This window comes from Scyliorhinus canicula, chromosome 3 (genome assembly GCF_902713615.1).
Source record: "Scyliorhinus canicula chromosome 3, sScyCan1.1, whole genome shotgun sequence".
Lineage (NCBI taxonomy): Eukaryota > Metazoa > Chordata > Chondrichthyes > Carcharhiniformes > Scyliorhinidae > Scyliorhinus > Scyliorhinus canicula.
Genome location: NC_052148.1, coordinates 277021200 through 277043638, shown reverse-complemented (window position 1 = coordinate 277043638; position 22439 = coordinate 277021200). Strand labels below are relative to the sequence as shown.

Below are 22439 nucleotides of genomic sequence, written 5' to 3'. Positions count from 1 at the left end.
CATGTTGACATCAGGAAGCTCACTCAGTGCTGAACACAATCAACACTAGATGTAAATTAATTGATCATTCCCTATATGCAAACTAGTTGCTGCTTTTGAGTGTTTTATGACATTGAGGATTTGTGCAAGTTCTTTCTTTACTGAGACATGATGGAATACTTTGGCTCTCAAAATATGGTTCTCTACAACAGGCAGAGCACCAGAAATGGTTAAATTGGATCCAATCTTTCACATACAGCATTGTGTTGGGGCCAGAAAGGAAAAACACGTAGATTTAAAAACAAAAGAATACAGCTACATTATTTAAAACAATTTCATTTAATAACGTTGGAAATTATTTATTAGTAATCACATTTGTCAGCATTTCACAAGCAAAACAAATACTCTGATCCAGTCTTATCAACACTGGTTTAAATGCAATATGTGGATGAGTACATGAAGCAAACGGCTGCTTTCTGTTAGCTGTGAAGTCTAAAATTAATTATGTCACCATTCAGAAACGTTTACTCACATAAACATAACTTCACTACCGTGTATTTAGTAATTTCATTTTAAAATAAAAGGCTTCCCAATGTCCCATTTTGTAAATACACCAGATAATGCAGCAGTCAATCATACAAACCAAGATTCTCTGGTGTGACTTGAATTAGTCATTTGCTGCATTTGGGAGAGCAGTAACCATATCTTATGAATTCTCACTCCTGCTCACTATCCAGTGACCCCAGCTGAAAAACATCTGGAGCATAAGTGAGATGAACTTAGATGGTGCCAAGGTTATTGAGCACAAGAACATTACCCATATTTTCATTTCACAAATTGCCACTGAATGGCTGTGGCTATGCCAGGAATGAAAAGGGCAGAGGAACAAAAGTAACACAGAGAGAAATATTAGAGATATTTACAATTATTTTTAAAAACCATATTCAGTTTAACATTGTGACTTAACATAGTTATATTAAAAAATACAAATACAATAATTTTAAAAGGAGCTAACTTTCAAACATCAAGTAACAATGAGAATCTTCAAACCAATAATGAATAAAGCAAAGTTGTTCCACTAAGTTCCACCAAGATAAAACCCTTAAAACAAAACTCCATACATAGATGTTTTGCTGGAAGAAAGCTTGTTTGAGAATCCTCTTAACTGAAAGCAAACATGCCCTTTCATTGCAATGTCAATACATTATTCTGCATACTCAAATTCTATCCCAGGTATGTCACCTATCGACCTGTGCCATCCATCCCAGAAGGTGTGGCTGCTCCATCATTGAGTATATTTAAGACTGAGATTGATAGTTTTTGATGTCTCAGAGAATCAAGGACTATGATTTATGGGAAGGAAAGTGCAGTTGAAGCTCAGCCATGATCACACTGAATGGTGAAGTAAGCTCAGGAGCTGTATGGTCTACATCTGCTTGTATTACTTAATTACTAACTCTTTTGGTAATATCACAAGCTCAGCAAAGCAGCCATGCAAATGCATGAGTGCACCCGAGACCTTTCCTCCCTTCTCATATTTTACAGAGAGAAACTTATTTAGTTAATGTTATTGACATGCATCAGGGGTTTGAAACAGATGACAGAAATTCTGATGCATGATTGGAAAAACAGGGCAATATTTCTGACAAGATGAGCAGCAATCTCAATTTTCCTGCATTTTCTTTTGTAAGGAGTGAGCATTAAGTTCCAAATGCCATAACTTTCTGCTTTGATTTCGGATCTCCAAAATTTTCAGTGTTCCTTTTTACTGGCTCCAACTTCTGTATAGTGATGTTCATTTATCAACAGGGGCTTTGAGATACTATGCCATAAAGAGCAGTTCTCATTCCACTGTAAGCTGCACACTATCCGATTGTCCTTGTTGCTGGTTGTACTTTCGTGCTGAAACAAAACAATATCAGTTAAAATATTTTAAATCAAAGTGTTACACATTTTTAAAAAAATGTTTGCCAAATAAAATGTAAATTTAACATTCACGGGCAGCATGGTGGCACAGTGGTTAGCACTGCTACTTCACAGCTCCAGGGTCCCCGGTTCAATTCCGACCTCTGGTGACTGTCTATACGGAGTCTGCACTTTCTCCCCATGTCTGCGTGGGTTTCCCCCGGATGCTCCGGTTTCCTCCCACAGTCCAAAGATATGCAGATTAGGTGTGGTTATGGGGATAGGGTGGGGGAATGGGCCTAGGATAAGGTGCTCTTTCAGCAGGTCAATGCAGACTCAATGGGACGAATGGCCTCCTTCTGCATTATAGGAATTCTATAGATTCTATTGATATGGAAGTACAACCCAATATAGAATAGTAAACTCAGCTGCCCTGAGGACTGCGGGGTTAATAGTTCTTTGACCTCCTTCTTAAACTGGTTGCTGCCAGTTTGTCTCCTCAAACTTCCTAACTGGCTACTTTTATACAATCTGTACGGATGCAAAAGCAACTTGTTAATGTCTACTTGCAGTTTCTAATAGATTTATCTTTAACCTTGACCTTTTCTCCACAACAATACTTGGGTTCTATGGTTCCAAGCTCAAATTACAACTGTAGCAACCATGAGCTGTATTGGTCAAGTTACTGCTCATTGACCTAAGGCTCTCTGCAGTCGTCACTGCTGTTTTAAATTCACTGAGATTTCAAGATGGTGGAAAATGCCAAGAATAACCAGTTGACCACTGATAATTCTCGTCAGTTAAAACCCAACTAAGTGGACAAGGTAGTCAAGAAAGCATATGGAATGCTTGCCTTCATTGGACGGGGCATCGAGTATAAAAACTGGCAAGTCATGCTACTGTTGCATAGAACCTTGGTATGGCCGCACTTGGAATATTGTGCACGATTCTGGTCATCACACTACCAGAAGGATGTGGAGGGTTTGGAGAGGGTTCAGAGGAGATTTACCAGGATGTTGCCTGGTCTGGAGGGTGTTAGCTATGTGGAGAGGCTGAATAGACTCGGACTGTTTTCATTAGAATGATGGAGGTTGAGGGGTGTAGAAGCCAACTATTTTCTATAGGTAACAGTAATAGGTAAAAGATAGCTATTTAGCATTAAGCCCCTAGTCTATTAAATACCATTTTAAAACTCACTCATAACCTCTGGTCATTTCAAAACACACATTCAGCATTTCAAAACATAGCTTCAACAGAACACAGCATTATAGATTAAAATATACATTCCTATACAGCTAACAAGATAAAGTAACCCAAAGCAAGTTCCACGGCAACAGCATAGAGACCGTTGTCTAAACAAGCAAGTCAGCAAGAAACTGGTTCAAGCTGTATGCGATAAGGAAGCCGAATTGCATTCCATCGCTCATACAAGAATACATTTAAGTTAATGTTGCACATTACAGACAGACAGCTAACCGTCGAATCAAACTTATTTGATTCTAACTCAAACCAATTAGGATTACATAGGGGTATAGCTAGATGGCTAAAGTCAGATATGATTTGGTATAACCGTGATGGATCTACGGCCATGTCTTACTTCATGAATCATCTGTACTTTGACTTAACTGTTCGCTGTCTCTCTATCTTTCATACTTTCACTTTCCAACTCTGACTATTGAAGTTTTGTAAGCTGTTTGCCATAAGCAAGAAAATCATTTCTGTGTTTGTTTGAAAGTTGAATTGTCTACAGATTGCCTCTCTGTGAGTCCTATGCTAGCTGAACTTATTAGAGAATAAGACTTTAAATGACTCTCAATTGTAATCAATAGAAATAAATAAAACAGATCCTTATTTGCACCTGAGAAGTTTTAACTCAAATTTCTACTGAGTTTTAGTGTTCTCAAGTGCCACTAAATCCGCATGGTAGATCTCCACAAGGGGTGACCTGATAGAGGTCTACAAGATTATGAGGAGCATGGATAGAGTGGATGGGCAGGCACTCTTCTCCAAGGTGGAGGGGTCACTCACCAGGCGGCATAGGTTTAAGTTTCATGGGGCAAAGTTTAGAGGAGATGTGCGAGGCAGGTTTTCTTACACAGAGGGTAGTGGGTGCCTGGAATAAAGAACAAGAACAAAGAAAGATACAGCACAGGAACAGGCCCTTCGGCCCTCCAAGCCTATGCCGACCATGCTGCCCGTCTAAACTAAAATCTTCTACACTTCCGGGGTCATATCCCTCTATTCCCATCCTACTCATGTATTTGTCAAGATGCCCCTTAAATGTCACTATCGTCCCTGCTTCCACCACCTCCTCTGACAGAGAGTTCCAGGCACCCACTACCCTCTGTGTAAAAAAACTTCCCTCGTACATCTCCTCTCAACCTTGCCCCTCGCACCTTGAACCTATGCCCCCTAGTAATTGACCCCTCTACCCTGGGAAAAAGTCTCTGACTATCCACACTTCTATGCCCCTCATAATTTTGTAGACCTCTATCAGGTCGCCCCTCAGCTTCCTTAGAACCAGTGAGAACAAGCCAAGTTTATTCAACCTGTCCTCATAGCTAATGCTCTCTATACCAGGCAACATCCTATTGAATCTCTTCTGCACCCTCTCTAACGCCTCCACATTCTTCTGGTAGTGTGGTGAGCAGAATTGAACACTATACTCCAAGTGTGGTCTAACTAAGATTCTGTACAGCTGCAACATGACAGGCCAGCATGCCATGTGGCTTCTTTACTACCTTCTCCACCTGTGTTGCCCCTTTCAGTGACCTGTGTGATGTGTCATCTGTGTTGGTCTAACATCGACAGCAACTGGATGCAGTAAAACGTGAAACAGGCTTCTGACACAGGAGATGGTCCAACACTGTTTTACTGAACCTGTTGCTTGCTGTACATAATCTGCTGTGGGTTGACACTCTATTAACCTAACTGATAACCTCCTACTGGCTTGACCAGAGTAGCTCTCTATCACATGGTGATGATGTTCATTGGCCTGTGCACTGTGACTATCTCCCCAGCCGTGTCCTGTGAGAGTGAGCGAGCCTTAAAGCCCTGTGGGCTTTATAGTGGTGGTGTCCTGTCTGGTGATTGGTTGTTCTGTGTTGTGTGTGTTCATTGGTTATCCTGTGTGTCAATCACTGTTTGCCTGCATCTCATGATATACATGTGTGGGTATTATGACACTGTGGACCTGTACACCAAGATCTCTCTGACTGTCAATACTCTTGCGGGTTCTACCATTCACTGTATATTCCCTACCTGTATTAGACCTTCCAAAATGCATTACCTCACATTTGTCCAGATTAAACTCCATCTGCCATCTTGCCGCCCAAGTCTCCAAATGATCTCAATCCTGCTGTATCCTCTGACAGTCCTCATCGCTATCCGCAATTCCACCAACCTTTGTGTCGTCCGCAAACTTACTAATCAGACCAGTTACATTTTCCTCCAAATCATTTATATATACTATGAACAGCAAAGGTCCCAGCACTGACCCCTGCGGAACACCATTAGAGTTCCGCACTGATCCCTGGGGAACACGTTGCCAGGGCATGTTGTGGAGGCAGATACATTAACGGCGTTCAAAGGGCACCATGACAAACACATGGATAGGATGGATATTGAGGGATACGGCACTGGGAAGTGCTGACGATTTTGGCCAAGGGTGGTATCATGACCAATACAGGCTTGGAGGGCCGAAGGGCCTGTTCCTGTGCTGTATTGTTCTTTGTTCCAACAAGACAAAGACTTGGGACTAATATCTATGATTTAATATGTATATTTTTAAGGATGCAAGAATCGGGACATATTTCCAGGACAAAATAACGACCGACCAACCAAAATTATGTATAATATTTGGAAACCAGGATTGGTGGAAAAATCAAAATGCTTTCAATAGAAATTCAACTTTTTGATGTTACATGCCAGTGTGATCTAACCTTACACTTCATATTGAAATCCAAAATGCTTTTAACAAAAAACCCTTTAAAATCGCTCCCACCAAAATATTATTGGAATCTAAAATAAGAAATTCACATAATTACAACCAAGCAATCAGAATGAGCATTGATAGTAGGAGACTGTACGCATGTTAGAAAAACTGAACTTTAATATGAATCCTAAAACATTAAATAGACTTTGTAGACCATAACACCAAAAGAAATAGGAAATGAGAGTGGAAGACCATATAGCTCGTCAAGGATCATACACTGTGATCCTCTTGCCTGATCTTCAGTATCAAGTTCCACAACCTTTTGAGTGACCACTTAGTTGTTTGTTTTGTACAAGGACTCCTTGAACAGTAATACATACAGAAAACAGCTGTACAAATTCACCATCACCAGTAACTGGGCTCAGCCATAAGAGAAAATAAAGGACAGGATACATCCTTCATCCCATTTGCGTGAGCTCAACTTCACCAGGGCAGTAACAGCAATTACTTCAATTGGCTTCAGTAAGGTCAGATTGGGAATACCAGGGAAGGGCTAGGATTTAGCAGGACGGTAGTTATGATACTGGACTAAAAATCTGAAGTGCAGGAATTCAGAACCCAATAGCAATTTGAAAATTTAAATTAATTTAAAAAATAAATGTGGAAAAATTGGTAACAATAAAATCGCAAAAACCACACAATTGATTCACGGATGTGTTTTTGGGAAGGAAGCCTGCCATTTGTAACCTACAACATTTACAATCGCACCTTTAACCCAATTTAATGTCCCAAACTCTTCACAGAGAAATTAAGAAACAAATTTGACACTGAACCACATAAGGGCAAAAGACAAGCAGCTTGGTAAAAACATCGGAACATCTTAAAGAGGGAGAAAGCAGAGTGATTTAGGGGGAATTCCAGACTTTAGAGCACAGGTAGCTGAAGGCAGAGATGTTCAGCCTGGACAATTAAATCATTACTGCTTCAAGAGGCGAGAATAGAGTCGTTCAGATATCTCAAAGAATACAAGAATTAGAAGCAGATGAAGAGCATTCAGCCCCTCGAGTCCACTCCATAATTCGATAAGATTGTGGCTGATGGACTGTGACCTCAATTCCAGTCTGCACCCCCCCATAACACTTGCTCCCTCGTCAATCTAAAATCTATCTAACTCAGTCCCACACTGGCAGCTGTGCCGTCAGATCACTGCGTGCTCCGCCAACCCATTGGAAGCCGGGTGGTACGGAGCAGTGCGAATATATATCATATACCGTTCATCTTCATGAACCCCGCAAACTCCTCACTTGTGAAAGGAGTGTCATTGTGACTGAGCAGCATCTCAGAGAGGCCATGCGTGCTGAAAGAAATGAAAATGAAATGAAATGAAAATCGCTTATTGTCACGAGTAGGCTTCAATTAAGTTACTGTGAAAAGCCCCTAGTCGTCACATTCCGGCGCCTGTCCGGGGAGGCTGCTACGGGAATCGAACCGTGCTGCTGGCCTGCTTGGTCTGCTTTAAAAGCCTGCGATTTAGCCCAGTGAGCTAAACCAGCCCCTGATAAACGCATCTTCTCGATTGTAAGCCAGGGACGTTGTTCCCACCATCCTATGTACCTCGAGCCACTGCGATTGGGCATTAATCAATAAGAGGAACATGGATCCATAGAAAGGTCCAGCGAAGTCTTTTGCAAGCGCGCCCAAGGCAGCCCTGGCCATTCCCAGTGCTGCAGGGGCATGGCCGGCGGAAGCTTCTGATGCTCTTGGCAAATGTAGCAGTTTTGGGCCACCTTCTCAATGTCGGTGTCAAGGCCTGGCCACCAGACATAACCCCATGCCAACATTTTCATTTTGTTCATGCCCAGATGACCATTGTGGAGGTCCTTTAGTATCAGCTCCTGCCTTTTTTTCCGGGACGACCACATGCGTCCCCCACAAGAAGATACCGTCTTCAATGCTGAATTCTAACAGCTTGGAGGAAATTGCCTGCAACTCGCCTGGGAGCTGTCTATGCTGCCCACTATACAGGACTATGTGCCGAACCTTGGATAGGACCGGGTCTGTCTGGGTCAACTCACAGATCCGCGATGTCGTGACAGGCAAGGAGTCCAGAAACTTAAGGGTCGTGACCACCTCACCTGTTGTGGGGTCGACAGAGGGCCAGTCATAGAATTTACAATGCAGGAGGCCATTCAGCCGATCGAATCTACACCGGCTCTTGGAAAGAGCACCCTACTTAAACTGACGCCGCCACCCTATCCTTCTAACCTAACCTAACCTAACCTTTTTGGGCATGAAGGGGCAATTTAGCATGGCCTTCCACCTAACCTGCACATCTTTGGATTGTGGGAGGAAAAACTGGAGCACCCGGAGGAAACCTACACAGGGAGAAAGTACAAACTCCACACAGACAGTGACCCAAGGCTGGAATTGAACCTGGGACCCTGGAGTTGTGAGGCAGCAGTGCTAATCACTTTGCTAAGCAGTGTCACCGTGCCGTCAACAAAAACAACCGGCTCAATACATCGGCATTCACAATCTGGGTCCCTGGTTTATGCTCTAAAGAATACCTGTAAGCAGCGAGCAGCAAAGCCTAGCGCTGGACCCGTGCGGAAGCAATGGGCTTATCCTCCCTGAAGAGTCCAAGCAGAGGCATACGATCGGTCACGATAGTAAAGTGGTGGCCATAAACATATTTGTGGAAGCGTTTCATAAAAAGACCACTGCCAGGCCCTCCTTTTAATCAGCGCATACTTCTTTTCCACTGCAGTCAATGTCAGGAGGCGAAAGCTATCGGCTGCTCGGCTCTGTTCTCCATCTTGTGGGATAGGACGGCCCCAATACCATATGGGGAGACAGCGCACGTGATGAGCAAAGGCTTTGCAGGATCATAGTGGGTTAGTAACCCGGACAATGACAGCTGTTGCTTAACCTGCTGAAAAGCGGTTTCTTGTGGCTGACTTCAAACCAAATGTGATTCTTCAACAGAAGGTGCAACGGGGCCAGCGCAATTGTCAGATTGGGGAGAAACATCCCCCAGTAATTTACGAGGCTGAGAAAAGAAAAAAGATTTTAAGTATCAGTCGGGGCAGAGGCCCGATGGATTGTGCGCACCTTCTCTGCGATGGGGTGCAAACCTCCGCAGTCCACCTGTCATGTGAGAATACCTTTAAGAAATGGGTGTTTATAAATGGGTGTGTATATAAATATCTGTAGTGAGAGTACCTTTAAGAAATGGATGTTTATCAGTGATGTCAGAGTGGGTGGAGCTGGGCTGTCTGTCAGCTTTTTACTTTTGGTTTAGGCTGTTTGCTGCAGGGTGTGTTTTAGTTTTGTTTTCAGAGCTGGATAGCTGCAGCCACAGTCAGAAGGTGTATGAATCTCTCTCTGTAATCTAAAGACTGTAAATCGATCCTGGTGATTTAAAACTAATAACAGTAATGACTTTAACCTGATGTGCTTCTGGCAAAAGGTGTTTTAAGTCTTATGGATGTTAAAAGGAAAGCTTAAAGGATTACTTAGTGTTGTATTCTTTGGGGGTTGTATTTGAATTAATGGTTGCTAAGATGTTCACTGTTTGTTTTAAACAGGTTAACTCGAGTTCATAGAATAAACATTGTTTTGCTTTAAAAAATACTTTTCCATTTCGCTGTACCACACCTGTAGAGTGGGCCGTGTGCTCCCCATACAACAATCTATTGAAAGTTGAACATCAGGTGAACTCCATAATACACTTTGGGGTTCTCTAAACCCTGGCCCATAACAAATTGGGGACTCATCCGGGATAAAAGACGATCTATTGGATTGGCTTAGTGAACTTAAAGATAGTGAGGGGTGAGCATATTGTGGTTGCTTATCAGGTGTGGTATTCTGGTTTAAGTAGGGAGTGTGTTGTGGACAATGGCTCTTTCAGAGGCTCAGAAGTTTTTGGGGGTGGAGACGGTCACACGCAGTACCTTACGGACAGAGACTAAAAGCAGACTGTTAGATTTGACAAAAACATTACAGTTAACATTACCTGACAAAATGCGGAAAGATGAGGTAATTATGGCAGTGGCTAAGCATTTAGTTGCCCGAGATACAGTTTGACTCATTGGAAATGGCAAAGGTCCAGTTGCAGATTAAGCAACTTGAACATGAGAAAGAATTAAAGCAGCTTGAGTACGAAAGAGAGGAAAAAGAAAGAGAAAGAGAGAGAGAGGAAAAAGAAAAGGACAGAGAAGAAAGGAGAAAAGAAAGAATAGCCCTAGAAGAACAAAAAGAAAGAGAAAGGGAGCTACAGATCAGGGAAAAAGATAAAGAGAGAGAGTTTGAACTTCGGAAAATGGCCATGAACCGTGGCAATCAGTTAAAATTGGCAGACGTAATGGGAAACGTACAGTTGGATGATAGTGATGAGGATAGTGAGAAAGAGCATCATAGTTGAAGGCTTGGTGGGATCTATTTAAATACGTCCAAGCATTGCCAAGGTTTGAGGTATCTGGGACGTCCAAGGAGGTGAAAATTCCATCATAGGTGCATATGAACTAGTGCCTGAAGCCTACAGACAAAGGTTTAGAAATTTAGGACAGAATTTGGTCAAACATACATGGAGTTTGAAAGGATCAAATAGAGTAATTTTGATAGATTGGAGAAGTTTAAAAATTCAATTACTGATGCAGTGCAAACTCATGTGGAAGAGCAGAGGGTTAAAATTGTGAGGTTAGCAGCAGAAATGGCAGATGATTATGAAATAGTTCATAAATCAAAGCTTGGTTTCCGACATCAGTTTCAGCCTGTGAGGGATACAAACTGCGGACATGAGAAATACTCAAGTGGTAAAGGTGATCTGATGGGAGATAATAAGGAGAGTGTACCTCAGATTAAAAAAGAAATCCAGGAGGGTGGAAAAGAAATGAAAAGTTTTAAATGTTTTCACTGTAATAACTAGGCCATGTAAAGTCACAGTGTTGGTGGTTGAAGAAAAGCACTGGGAAGGCTGATGTGGTAAAACAGGATAAGACAGTGGGGTTTGTTAAAGTGGTAAAGGAAAGCCCAAGTGAAGCGAAGGAGGTGCAAAAGATTGCACAGCCTGATCAAGAGGTGATTGGTAAGAAGGTGCCAGATTTCTTTAAAGAATTTACTTGTGTGGGTAAAGTTTACTCATGTGAATCAGGGGGAGCAGGTAAAGAAGTCACAATTTAAAGATATACGGGAGCTAGTCAATCTTTAATGGGAAGAGATGAGGAGTTATGTAGTTTGGGAAGATTGTTGCCAGAAAAGGTGGTAATATGTGGAATTCAGGGTGAGAGGAGTAGTGTTCCATTATATTTTTTTTTTTTTTTTTTTTTTTTTTAATAAATTTAGATTAGCCAATTATTTTTTCCAATTAAGGGGCAATTTAGCGCGGCCAATCCACCTACTCTGCACATTTTTGGGTTGTGGGGGCGAAACCCACGCAGACACGGGGAGAACGTGCAAACTCCACACGGACAGTGACCCAGAGCCGGGATCGAACCTGGGACCTCAGCGCCGTGAGGCGGTTATGCTAACCACTAGGCCACCGTGCTGCCCTGTGTTCCATTATATAAGGTAAGGTTGGAAAGTCCAGTGAAGAGTGGTGAAGTGGTAGTAGGAATAATAGAGAAACTATCTTGTATAATGATATAGCTGGATCGCAGGTGGGAGTGATGCCTACTGTGGTTGATAAGCCAGTGCAAAATCAGACAATTGAAGTGTTGAAGGACGAATATCCTGGGATTTTTACAGATTGTGTAGTAACAAGGTCGTAAAGTTACAGGTTAAGACAAGGGGAGAAATCAGAGAGTGAAGATGAAGTTGAAGAGCAATTATCAGAAATGATTTTTGATCAGGTGGTTGAAAAAGAACAAGAACAGGTGGAAGATGAGGCGGATATTTTTAGTTCAGGAAAATTGGCGGAGTTACAACAAAAAGATGTAGAAATAAAACAGAAGTATCGGAAAGCATACACGGAAGAGGAATCTGCGAGTATACCAGAGTGTTATTACAGTAAAAGTGATGTCTTGATGAGAAAATGGAGACCTTTACATATGCAGGCGGCTGAAAAGTGGGCAGAAGTTCATCAAGTAGTATTGCAGGTAGGGTATAGAAAGGAGGTGTTGCGAGCTGCACATGAGGTACCAGTGGGAGGTCATTTGGGAATAAGGAAACCTCAAGCTAAAATCCAGAAACATTTTTATTGGCTTGGACTACATAAAGATGTAGTTACATTTTGTCAGTCATGTCATACATGTTAAGTGATAGGGAAACCTCAAGCAGTGATTAAACCAGCGCCCTGAATACCCATTCCAGCATTTGAGGAAACTTTACAAGGGTCCTAATTCAATGCATAGGACCGCTTCCTACAACAAAAAGTGGGAATCAATATCTTTTGACTATAATGGATGTGTCTACTAGGTTTCCAGAGGCCATTCCAGTACGTAATATCACAGCTAAAAAGATTGTGGAGGAGTTACTTAAATTCTTTACGAGATATGGACTACCCACAGAAATACAATCAGATCAAGGATCAGATTTTACCGTGAGGTTATTTAAAGAAGTTATGGATCGCTTAGGAATAAAACAATTTAAATCAACTTCGTACCATCCAGAATCGCAGGGAGCGTTAGAAAGGTGGCATCAGACATTAAAGACAATGTTGAGGGCATATTGTCAAGATTATCCAGAGGATTGGGAAAAAGGAATTCCATTCGTACTGTTTGCAATTAGGGATGCACCTAATGAGTCAACCAAGTTTAGTCCTTTTGAACTAATTTTTGGTCACGAGGTAAGAGGACCACTTAAATTGATTAAGGAAAAATTGGTGGGTGAGAAATCGGAAATTACATTATTGGATTACGTGTCAAATTTTAGGGAATGATTTAATAGAGCAGGTGAATTGGCTAGACAACATTTGAAAGTTGCACAAAATGTGATAAAACGGGTAGCGGACAAGAAATCCAAAGTTCGTAGTTTTGTCAGTGGAGATAAAGTTTTAGTGTTGTTACCAGTGGTAGCTGGACCTTTAAAAGCTAGGTTTTGTGGACCTTATCAGATTGAAAAGAAATTAAGTGAGGTGAATTATGTGGTAAAAACACCAGATAGAAGGAAGACTCACCGAGTGTGTCCTGTGAATATGCTTAAAAGGGACTTTGAAAGGGAAGGAGAGAAAAAGGAGGTTTTAATGATTCTAATTCAAAGTGACGAACCAAATCCAGATGACTGTGAATTTGGCATACCTCAAATTAAATTGGAAAACGAGGATGTTCTTAAAAATTGGGATAAATTGTTGAGTTACCTTCCAGAGGAAAAATGGACTGACCTGAAAGAGTTATTGATATCACATGGGCAAGTTTGTGGAGATAAATTGGGAAGTACTAAAATGGCTATACATGATGTAGATGTGGGTAATGCTGTTCCAATAAAACAACATCCATATAGACTTAACCCTTTAAAATGGGCACAGGTTAACAAAGAGATTGAGAGTATGCTTACAAATGGCATAATTGAAGTGGGCTGTAGCCAATGGAGCTCGCCCATAGTGATGATACCAAAACCAGACGGTACCCAATGGTTGTGTGTGGACTATCAAAAGGTTAATGCAGTTACAAGAACGGACCCTTATCCTATCCCACGTTTGGAGGATTGATTTGAGAAAGTGGGACAATCAGCTTTTATTTCCAAACTGGATTTACTTAAAGGTTACTGGCAGGTACCTTTATCCGAAAGGGTGAAGGAGATTTCAGCTTTTGTGATTCCAGATGGTATATACCAATTCAAAGGTATGCCATTTGGCATGAAAAACGCACCAGCCACATTTCAACGGTTAACTAACAAAGTCATTTCAGGATTACCCAATTGTGCGGTATACATCGACGATCTAGTAATTTTCAGCCAGACATGGACAGGACATTTGAAACATCTGATTGGAGTTATTCGATCGACTTCAGGAGGTGGGTTTGGTGATAAAACCTAGCCAAAAGTGAATTTGGAAAAGCCCAAGTCACTTTCCTTGGCCATTCAATCGGACAGGGTCGAATGGTCACATGGGATGTGAAACCAACAGTTATTGAGGAGTTTGCGATACCCTCAAGATGAAGGGAAATAATGCGATTTCTTGGCATGAGTGGATTTGATCGAACATTTGTGCAAAGGTTTTGTAGTGTGATTGCTCCACTGATGGACTTGCTGAAGAAACGACGGAAATTTCAGTTGGCAGCGGAGTTTCAACAGGCATTTGACTGCCTGAAGGCTGTGATAACCAATGCTCCTGTGTTGGAGAATTACAAGAGACTCTGTGATCAGATTGAACTAAAGTATCTGACTTTCAAGAGAAATGCCAAGGTGTAGAGAAATGGACGGATCGTGCAGAGACCTTCTTGTTTAAAGAGACTGTCAATGAAGAGGGATTTCAGTTGGAGAAAGAAGAAAACAAAATGGACTATATTATTAAACCTGTTTGCGTGTGTTGTTTTTTGAAACAAAAAGTATATTTACTGTGCGCATTTCTTAAAGGATAGTGAAAAGGTGAAAAATGAAACCATCTTGAAGTTGATTTCTTTTTCTTGGAGGGGAAGGTGTCATGTGAGAGTACCTTTAAGAAATGGGTGTTTATAAATGGGTGTGTATATAAATATCTGTAGTGAGAGTACCTTTTAGAAATGGGTGTTTACTACTGCAGTGATGTCAGAGAGTGGGTAAAGCTGGGCTGTTTGTCAGCGTTTTACTTTTGTTTTAGGCTGTTTGCTGCAGGGTGTGTTTTAGTTTGTAGCCACAGTCAGAAGGTGTATGAATCTCTCTCTGTAATCTAAAGACTGTAAATACATCCTGGTGATTTAAAACTAATAACAGTAGTGACTTTAACCTGATGTGCTTCTGGTAAAAGGTGTGTTAAGTCTTATGGATGTAGCGTGGTTGCTTCACTGATGAGAAAGGAAAGCTTAAAGGATTACTTAGTGTTGTATTGTTTTGGGGTTGTATTTGAATGAATGGTTGCTCAGATGTTCACTGTTTGTTTTAGAAAGGTTAACTTGAGTTTATGGAATAAACATTGTTTTGCTTTAAAAAATACTTTTCCATTTCTGCTGTACAACACCTGTAGAGTGGGCCGTGTGCTCCCCATACCACAATCTATTAAAAGTTGTGGGTCAGGTGAACTCCATGAAACACTTTGGGTTCTCTAAACCCTGGTCCATAATCACCTGATAACCCAGGTTGATCACTTCCTTTGCCTGAAAGACAAACTTTGTGTGACGTAAACGGAGTCCAACCTTTGAGAAGCGTTTAAGCGCTGCCTCCAAATTATCTAAATGTTCTCGCTCCGAAACTCCCGTAATCAAAACGTCATCTAAGTAAACAGCGACACGTGGCTGCCCTCGCAAGATGCTCTCCACGACACGTTGAAACATTGCACAGGCAAAGGACACTCCAAAGGGCAACCATGTATACTCAGAGGCCCCTGTGCGTACGGATAGTAACGTGTGGCTGGGAGGCAGGGTCCAACACCAGCTGCAGGTAGGCGTGACTCATGTCCAATTTTGTAAACGAGAGTCCGCCTGCAAGCTTCGCGTAGAGATCTTCTATGCAGACATGGGATATCGGTCGAACTGGGAAGCTGTGTTCACTGTTAGTTTATAGTCGCCGCACAAGCGAACCGTATTATCTGGTTTCGTTATTAGTACGACCGGCACTGCCCAGTCAGCGAAACGGATTGGCTGATACCCAGGGAATCCAGACAAGTGAGCTCCACTTCTAACTTCTCGAGCAAGGCGTAAGGCACCGGGCGCATCCGGAAATAGCGTGGCGTGGATTCCGGGTCAACCTGAAGAAGGGCTACGGCCCCTTTTATCTTCCCCAAACCAGGCTGGAATACATCTGGGTACCGTCCTAGTACCTCCAGAACCTGTTTGGAGGATGTACTGCCACTGCAAGTGCAAATGGCGCAACCAGTCCTGACCCAACAGGCTGGGACCGTGGCCATGCACCATGATGAACGGGAAACGCCCCTCCTGGTGTCTGTAAGCAACAGGGGTCATCATAGTCCCAGCAATGTCCAATGGTTCTCCCGTATAGATGACCAACATGGCTTGGGTATCAGTCAGTGCAAAGGTCTGTACATTGATGCAGTCAGACGTTTTCTGCCCAACCACAGAGACCGCTGCGCCTGTGTCCAACTCCATCTCAAGCGGGCGACCATTGATCCATACCGTCACCTTAATGGGGCCACACAATGCAGCTGCAGGCAGTCGGGGCAACACTCTCGGGTTCATCCAAATGGAAAGTAGGGCCCCTGGGTTGGCCCCAATTCCTGCTGGAGCGACCGGCCCCTCTGGCGCCCTCAGGACCGGCGTCCGCATCGGGGTCGGCACCCACAAGTCCGACACTGACATGTTTCCTCATCCAGTGGTTCTGGAGAAGGTTCACTTCGGGGAGGAATTTCTGACGACCACCAGCATGGGTCCTTACGATGGCCCACCTAAGGTATGGCAGGGGTACAGGGAGACGCTTTTGGACGAAAGGGGGCACATTCCCTATAGCTCCTGCAGTCCCCGTTCTGCGCTCTCTCGGGACAATGTTATCTGGATGGCCTGTTGAAAAGTCAATGTCATCTCGGCTAACGGGGTCCTCTGGGTGGCCACATTGTTGATGCCGCAAACCAAATGGTCTCGTAATATCTCTGACAAAGTGTCACCATAATCACAGTACTCCGCAATCCTGCACAGCCTGGATAAAAACTCAGCAAGGGATTCCCCAGGGGTCCTCTCTACGGTGTTAAACTGGTAAAGCTGGACTATCGTGGACGGGGCTGGGTTAAAATGCTACCCCACCAAAGTCACAAGTTCATCAAACGCTTTACTATCAGGTGCAGCTGGGTATGTAAGGCTTCTTATCACCCTAAACTTATGTGCGCCACAGGCAGTTATCAAAATGACCACCTGTCGTTCATTTTTGGTGATGTTACTCACTCGAAAGTAGTAACACATCCGTTGTGCGTACTGGTTCCAACTTTCCAGCGCAGCATCAAAGACATCCAAATGTCTACAAATTGACATGGTGCAACAGAAAAAAAACTCCAAACTGTATCCAACAAAAAGTCCAAGGAGGTGGCTTCAGCAGTGCAGACCCAACTTTAACCCTTGTCGCCAGTTTTGTGAGGGCCACGAAGAATCCAGCATGAGTTTGTAGAGTCAAACAGAAAATAACTTTATTTACAACGATATATACACAACAGCAGTAGTTCACTACTGCTTCCTCCTCTAGCCGGTACCACACTGCTATACAGCTGCAACTATGAATGATTGCCACACCCACCCCCTCACTGGGGGAGCTCATACTCCCGAAGAGTCATGGGATAGCCAATTGTCCCCAGCCAATAGGATCCAGGCAGGTTATAACAGGTTTCATGATTACCATTAGCATTTTCTATTGAATTCAAATTTAACCATCTGCCGGGTGCGATTCGAACTCCATCTCCAGAGCATTACGCGGGGTCCATGGATTACTGGTCCAGTCACACTACCAGTAACGCCCTCACCATCCCTCAACATCCTCCCCACCACTCACAGCCCACCAAGTTTTGAATCTTCAGCAAACTTAGAAACATCGGGGGTGATTCTCCGAGCCTCCGCGGCGAAATCGCGATCGGCGCGGGGGTGGAAAATGGGCGTTGATGGTCCCTGGTGAATCGGCACAAATTGCGCGGTCTACGTGGCACAGGTAGGGGGCCATTGACAGAGGCCCCCGCGGCGATTCTCCGAGGACAACTGGCCGAGTTCCCGATGGCGTGGTTCTAACCTTGTTTTGCCTGCCGGGAACGGCCGGTAGCGGCTGCGGACTCAGCCCGCGGCCGCCCTGATGGGAGGCGGGGGTATCCTTCACTGGAGGTTGGCCTCACGGATGGCCAGGCAAGTGATCAGACGGCACCGTTCTGCGGGCGCGCACGATCCCGGGGGGGTGGGGGGGGGGGGCCTACTTCGTCCATCATGGTCCGCCATGTCGCTGGGGCGGCCAGAAGTACAGGACCCCATAGCCGCAGAACTCCGGGACCCTGAAAACCCCCTGCAAATTGGAGAATCATTCTGGACTTTCTTAAGGAAAGTCCAGAGTGAAATGCCCACGTTTTGTTGCTGGCGTGGGGGACATAGCCCCATTATTGGAGAATCCCACCCATTATGTTTGGTTCCCTCATTCAAATCATTAATATCTATTGTGAAGAGCTGGGACCCAAGCACTGATCCCTGTGGGAACCCACTAGTCACCACTCCAAACAAACCCATTTATTCCTACTCTCTGTTTCCTCACCAATTCTCAATCCATGCCAATATATCCCCAATCCCATGCATTTTAATTTTATGCACTAACTTCTTATGGGACTTTATCAAAAGCTTTCTGAAAATCCAAATACACCACATCCACTGCGCCGTGAGACCGCAGCGCCGTGAGGCAGCAGTGCTATCCACTGCACTGCCATGCCTCTACTTCCCTTCTTAATCAATATCTTGGTCCTCCCCTTTGCTGAATTTCAAACTGCTGCCAATCCTCAGGCTTGCTACTTTTTCTAGCAACTTTATATGACTCCTCTTTCGATCTAATACTATCCTTAATTAATTTTGTTAGCCATGATTGAGCTGTTTTCTCTGTTATGTTTTTGTGCCAGAAAGGAATGTATAACTGTTGCAATGCATATATTCATTTCTTAAATATCTATCCACCATCATGCTTTTTAATTCCCTCCCTATTAGCACAGTGGGTGTAGTTACACTTCAAGGACTGCAGCGGTTCAAGAAGGCAACTCACCATCACCTTCTCAAGGGCAACTAGGGATGGGCAATAAATGCTGGCCGAACCAGCGACACCCACATCACGTAAACGAGTAATTTTTCTCAACCAACTTATGTCTCATATCTTCATGGTGTCATTTAGCATCCTGGTTTTGAATTGGATGACTTCACTTCCCATCCTAATGAAGAATTCTATCATGTTATGGTCACTCTTCCCTAAAGGACCCCAGACTAGATTGTTAATTAACCCCTTCTCATTGTACCATACAGACACTGAGAATTGACATTTGAAAATTAAATTTTTTTTAGCAAATCAGTGCGGAACATACTTACCAATGTAGTACATTTCTAATTGTTGGCGTAAGCGAACGTTTTGTAAATTGTCATAAAAGTTGGGCTCAGGTACTGGATCAGTAGCCGGAGGCACAGTAAATATCCGCATGATCTTCCTTTTATTTCTAAAATTAAAACTTTAGATTAACTTTATGAAGTCAGTAAAGATCAAAAGAGGCCAAGGTAATTACAAGAGAAGCCATCGGCCCCTCTGAACCCATTCCTCTGAATTATCTCGAGGGTCACTCTGCAGTAGAGGGGCTGGTGCAGCCTCAGAGAGAGGGACAGAGGGAGGGAGGAGGAAGAAAAGACAATTATAGAGAAAACAGCACAGAACAGGCCCTTCGGCCCACGATGTTGCGCCGAACTTTTGTCCTAGGTTAATCATAGAATTTTGGACAATTTTTCATGGCCAATCCACCCAACCTGCACATCTTTGGACTGTGGGAGGCAACCGGAGTACCCGGAGGAAACCCACGCAGTCACGGGGAGGATGTGCAGACTCCACACAGACAGTGACCCAAGTCGAAATCGAACTTGGGACCCTGGAGCTGTGAAGCAATTGTGCTATCCACAATGCTACCGTGCTGCCCTTAAGAAGTTAACCTACACTCCATTATTCTACCCTAATCCAAGTACCTATCCAATAGCCGCTTGAAGGTCCCTAACTTTTCCGACTCAACTACTACCACAGGCAGTGCATTCCATGCCCCCACTACTCTCTGGGTAAAGAACCTACCTCTGACATCCCCTCTATATCGTCCACCATTTATCTTAAATTTATGTCCCCTTGTAATGGTGTGTTCCACCCGGGGAAAAAGTCTCTGACTGTCTACTCTATCTATTCCCCTGATCATCTTATAAACCTCTATCAAGTCGCCCCTCATCCTTCTCCGTTCTAATGAGAAAAGGCCTAGCACCCTCAACCTTTCCTCGTATGACCTACTCTCCATTCCAGGCAACATCCTGGTAAATCTCCTTTGCACCTTTTCCAAAGCTTCCACATCCTTCCTAAAATGAGGTGACCAGAACTGCACACAGTACTCCAAATGTGGCCTGACCAAGGTTTTGTACAGCTGCATCATCACCTCACGGCTCTTAAATTCAATCCCTCTGCTAATGAACGCTAGCACACCATAGGCCTTCTTCACAGCTCTATCCACTTGAGTGGCAACTTTCAAAGAACTATGAACATAGACCCCAAGATCTCTCTGCTCCTCCACATTGCCAAGAACCCTACCATTAACCCTGTATTCCGCATTCAGATTTGTCCTTCCAAAATGGACAACTCACACTTGTCGGGGTTAAACTCCATCTGCCACTTCTCAGCCCAGCTCTGCATTCTATCTATGTCTCTTTGAAGCCGACAACAGCCCTCCTCACTATCCACAACTCCACCAATCTTCGTATCATTTGCAAATTTACTGACCCACCCTTCAACTCCCTCATCCAAGTCGTTAATGAAAATCACAAACAGCAGAGGACCCAGAACTGATCCCTGCGGTACGCCACTGATAACTGGGCTCCAGGCTGAATATCTAGGACGGGAGGTCCGCAGCGGGGCGGGGGGTCCCCAGCGGGATGGGACGGGGCTCCGGGTCAGCAAGCGGGGCAGGGCTCCTGGTTTGGGGATGGGGCTCCAGGTCAGGGAAGGGTCAGGGGTCAGGGCCCTGGCCAAGGGGTGGGGCTAAGGGTCTGGGGGTGGGGCTCAGGGTGGGGTGGGGCTCTGGGCTCCAGGTCAGAGAGCGGTCGCTGGGTCCAGGGGTGTGGGGCTCCGTGTCAGGGGGCGGGCTCCAGGTCAGGGTGGGGTCAGGGCGTGGGGCTCCGGGTCCAGGGGCGGCGCTCTGAGTCAGGGTGGGGTCAGGACACGGGGCTCTGTGTCAGGGCGCGGGGGCAGTGCTCTGGGTGGAGTCAGGGGGTGGGGCTCTGGGTGGGGTCAGGGGGTGGGGCTCCAGGTTGGGTGGGGTCAGGGGACGGGGGAGGTGATCCGGGTTAAGTCAGGGGGTGGGGCCAGGGGGCGGGGCTCCGGGTGGGGTCAGGAGGTGGGTCTCTGGTCAGGGTGGAGTCAGGGCACTGGGGCGGTGCTCCGGGTTAGGTCAGGGGGTGGGGCTCCAGGTCAGGGTGGGGTCAGGGGCGGTGCTCCGGGTGGGGTCAGGGGACGGGGCTCCGGGTGGGGTCAGGGGGTGGGGCGCCAGGTTGGGTGGGGTCAGGGGACGGGGGCGGTGCTCCGGGTTAGGTCAGGGGGTGGGGCCAGGGGGCGGGGCTCTGGGTGGGGTCAGGGGGTGGGGCTCTGGGTCAGGGTGGAGTCAGGGCACGGGGGCGGTCCTCCGGGTTAGGTCAGGGGGTGGGGCTCCGGGTCAGGAGCGGGGCTCCGGGTTAGGTCAGGGGGTGGGGCTCCGGGTTAGGTCAGGGGGTGGGGCCAGGGACGGTGCTCCCGGTCAGGGCGCGGGGGTGGGGCTCCAGGTGGGGTCAGGGACGGTGCTCCCGGTCAGGGCACGGGGGCGAGGCTCTGGGTGGGGTCAGGGGGCGGGGCTCTGGGTGGGGTCAGGGGGTGGGGCTCTGGGTGGGGTCAGGGGGTGGGGCTCTGGGTGGGGTCAGGGGGTGGGGCTCTGGGTGGGGTCAGGGGGTGGGGCTCTGGGTGGGGTCAGGGGGTGGGGCTCTGGGTGGGGTCAGGGGCGGGGCGCGGGGTCGGCACTCCGAGTCAGGGGGCGGGGCTCCCAGGTCACTCACTTGCGCGCATACACCAGCAGTCCGAAGCTGACCAGGATGGCGATCAGATAGACGTTGGTGGCGTCGTTCCAGGCCTCGTGCACCGTGTAGTCCATCCCCGCGCTGCCCGCCCCGGCTCCGGCCATCCCGCTCCCCCAACCCCGCTCTGGTTCCGCTCCCCGGTCCAAGCTGCGATTCTCGCTTTGTGCCGGAAGTGTGCGCAGGTTTTGGTTCCAGGTTAAGGGTCAGGGTTCAGGAGGGTCACGGGGTTGTCACTCTGCGTCTGGGGCCCAACCGCAGCTCCAGCCACTCATTGCGGTCAGCCCGGAGTTTCAGCCCGGAGCCCGGATCCCCCAGCCCGGAGCCCCCAGCTCAGATCCCGGAGCCCCAACTTGGAGCCCCCACCTCAAATCCCGGAGCCCCACCTCAGATCCCGAAGCCCCCCAGCTCAGATCCCGGAGCCCCCCGCTCAGATCCCGGAGCCCCCAGCTCACATCCCGGAGCCCCAGCCCGGAGCCCCCAGCTCAGATCCCGGAGCCCCCAGCTCAGATCCCGGAGCCCCCAGCCCAGATCCCGGAGCCCCAGCCCGGAGCCCCCAGCTCAGATCCCGGAGCCCCCAGCTCAGATCCCGGAGCCCCCAGCTCAGATCCCGGAGCCCCCAGCTCGGAGCCCCCAGCCCGGAGCCCCCAGCCCGGAGCCCCCAGCTCGGAGCCCCCAGCTCAGAGACCCAGCTCGGAGTCCCCAGCTCGGAGCCCCAAGCTCAGATCCCGGAGCCCCAGCCTGGAGCCCCAGCTCAGATCCCG

The 22439-nt window shown here is 46.1% G+C and overlaps 1 protein-coding gene across 1 annotated transcript; it reads right to left on the bottom strand.

The window, feature by feature from the left end:
- Nucleotides 1-299: 299 nt before the first annotated feature.
- On the bottom strand, nucleotides 300-21875 carry smim19 (small integral membrane protein 19). The gene is made up of 3 exons (XM_038792914.1): nucleotides 21658-21875; nucleotides 18928-19052; nucleotides 300-1881 (listed from the first exon to the last, which is right to left on the bottom strand). Exons 1-3 carry the CDS (start codon nucleotides 21780-21782, stop codon nucleotides 1823-1825), a joined length of 309 nt encoding a protein of 102 aa, XP_038648842.1. The 5' UTR covers nucleotides 21783-21875; the 3' UTR covers nucleotides 300-1822.
- Between the last annotated feature and the right edge of the window lie 564 nt (nucleotides 21876-22439).

What these genes read in the sequence shown, in the direction of transcription:
- smim19 (XM_038792914.1), bottom strand. Translation starts at nt 21,782, where the DNA reads ATGGCCGGAGCCGGGGCGGGCAGCGCGGGGATGGACTACACGGTGCAC. An exon ending in CTGCTGGTGTATGCGCGCAA is followed by an intron (nt 19,053 to 21,657) that starts GTGAGTGACCTG and finishes TTTTAATTTTAG; the next exon opens with AAATAAAAGGAAGATCATGC. An exon ending in ATTAGAAATGTACTACATTG is followed by an intron (nt 1,882 to 18,927) that starts GTAAGTATGTTC and finishes GTTTTGTTTCAG; the next exon opens with CACGAAAGTACAACCAGCAA.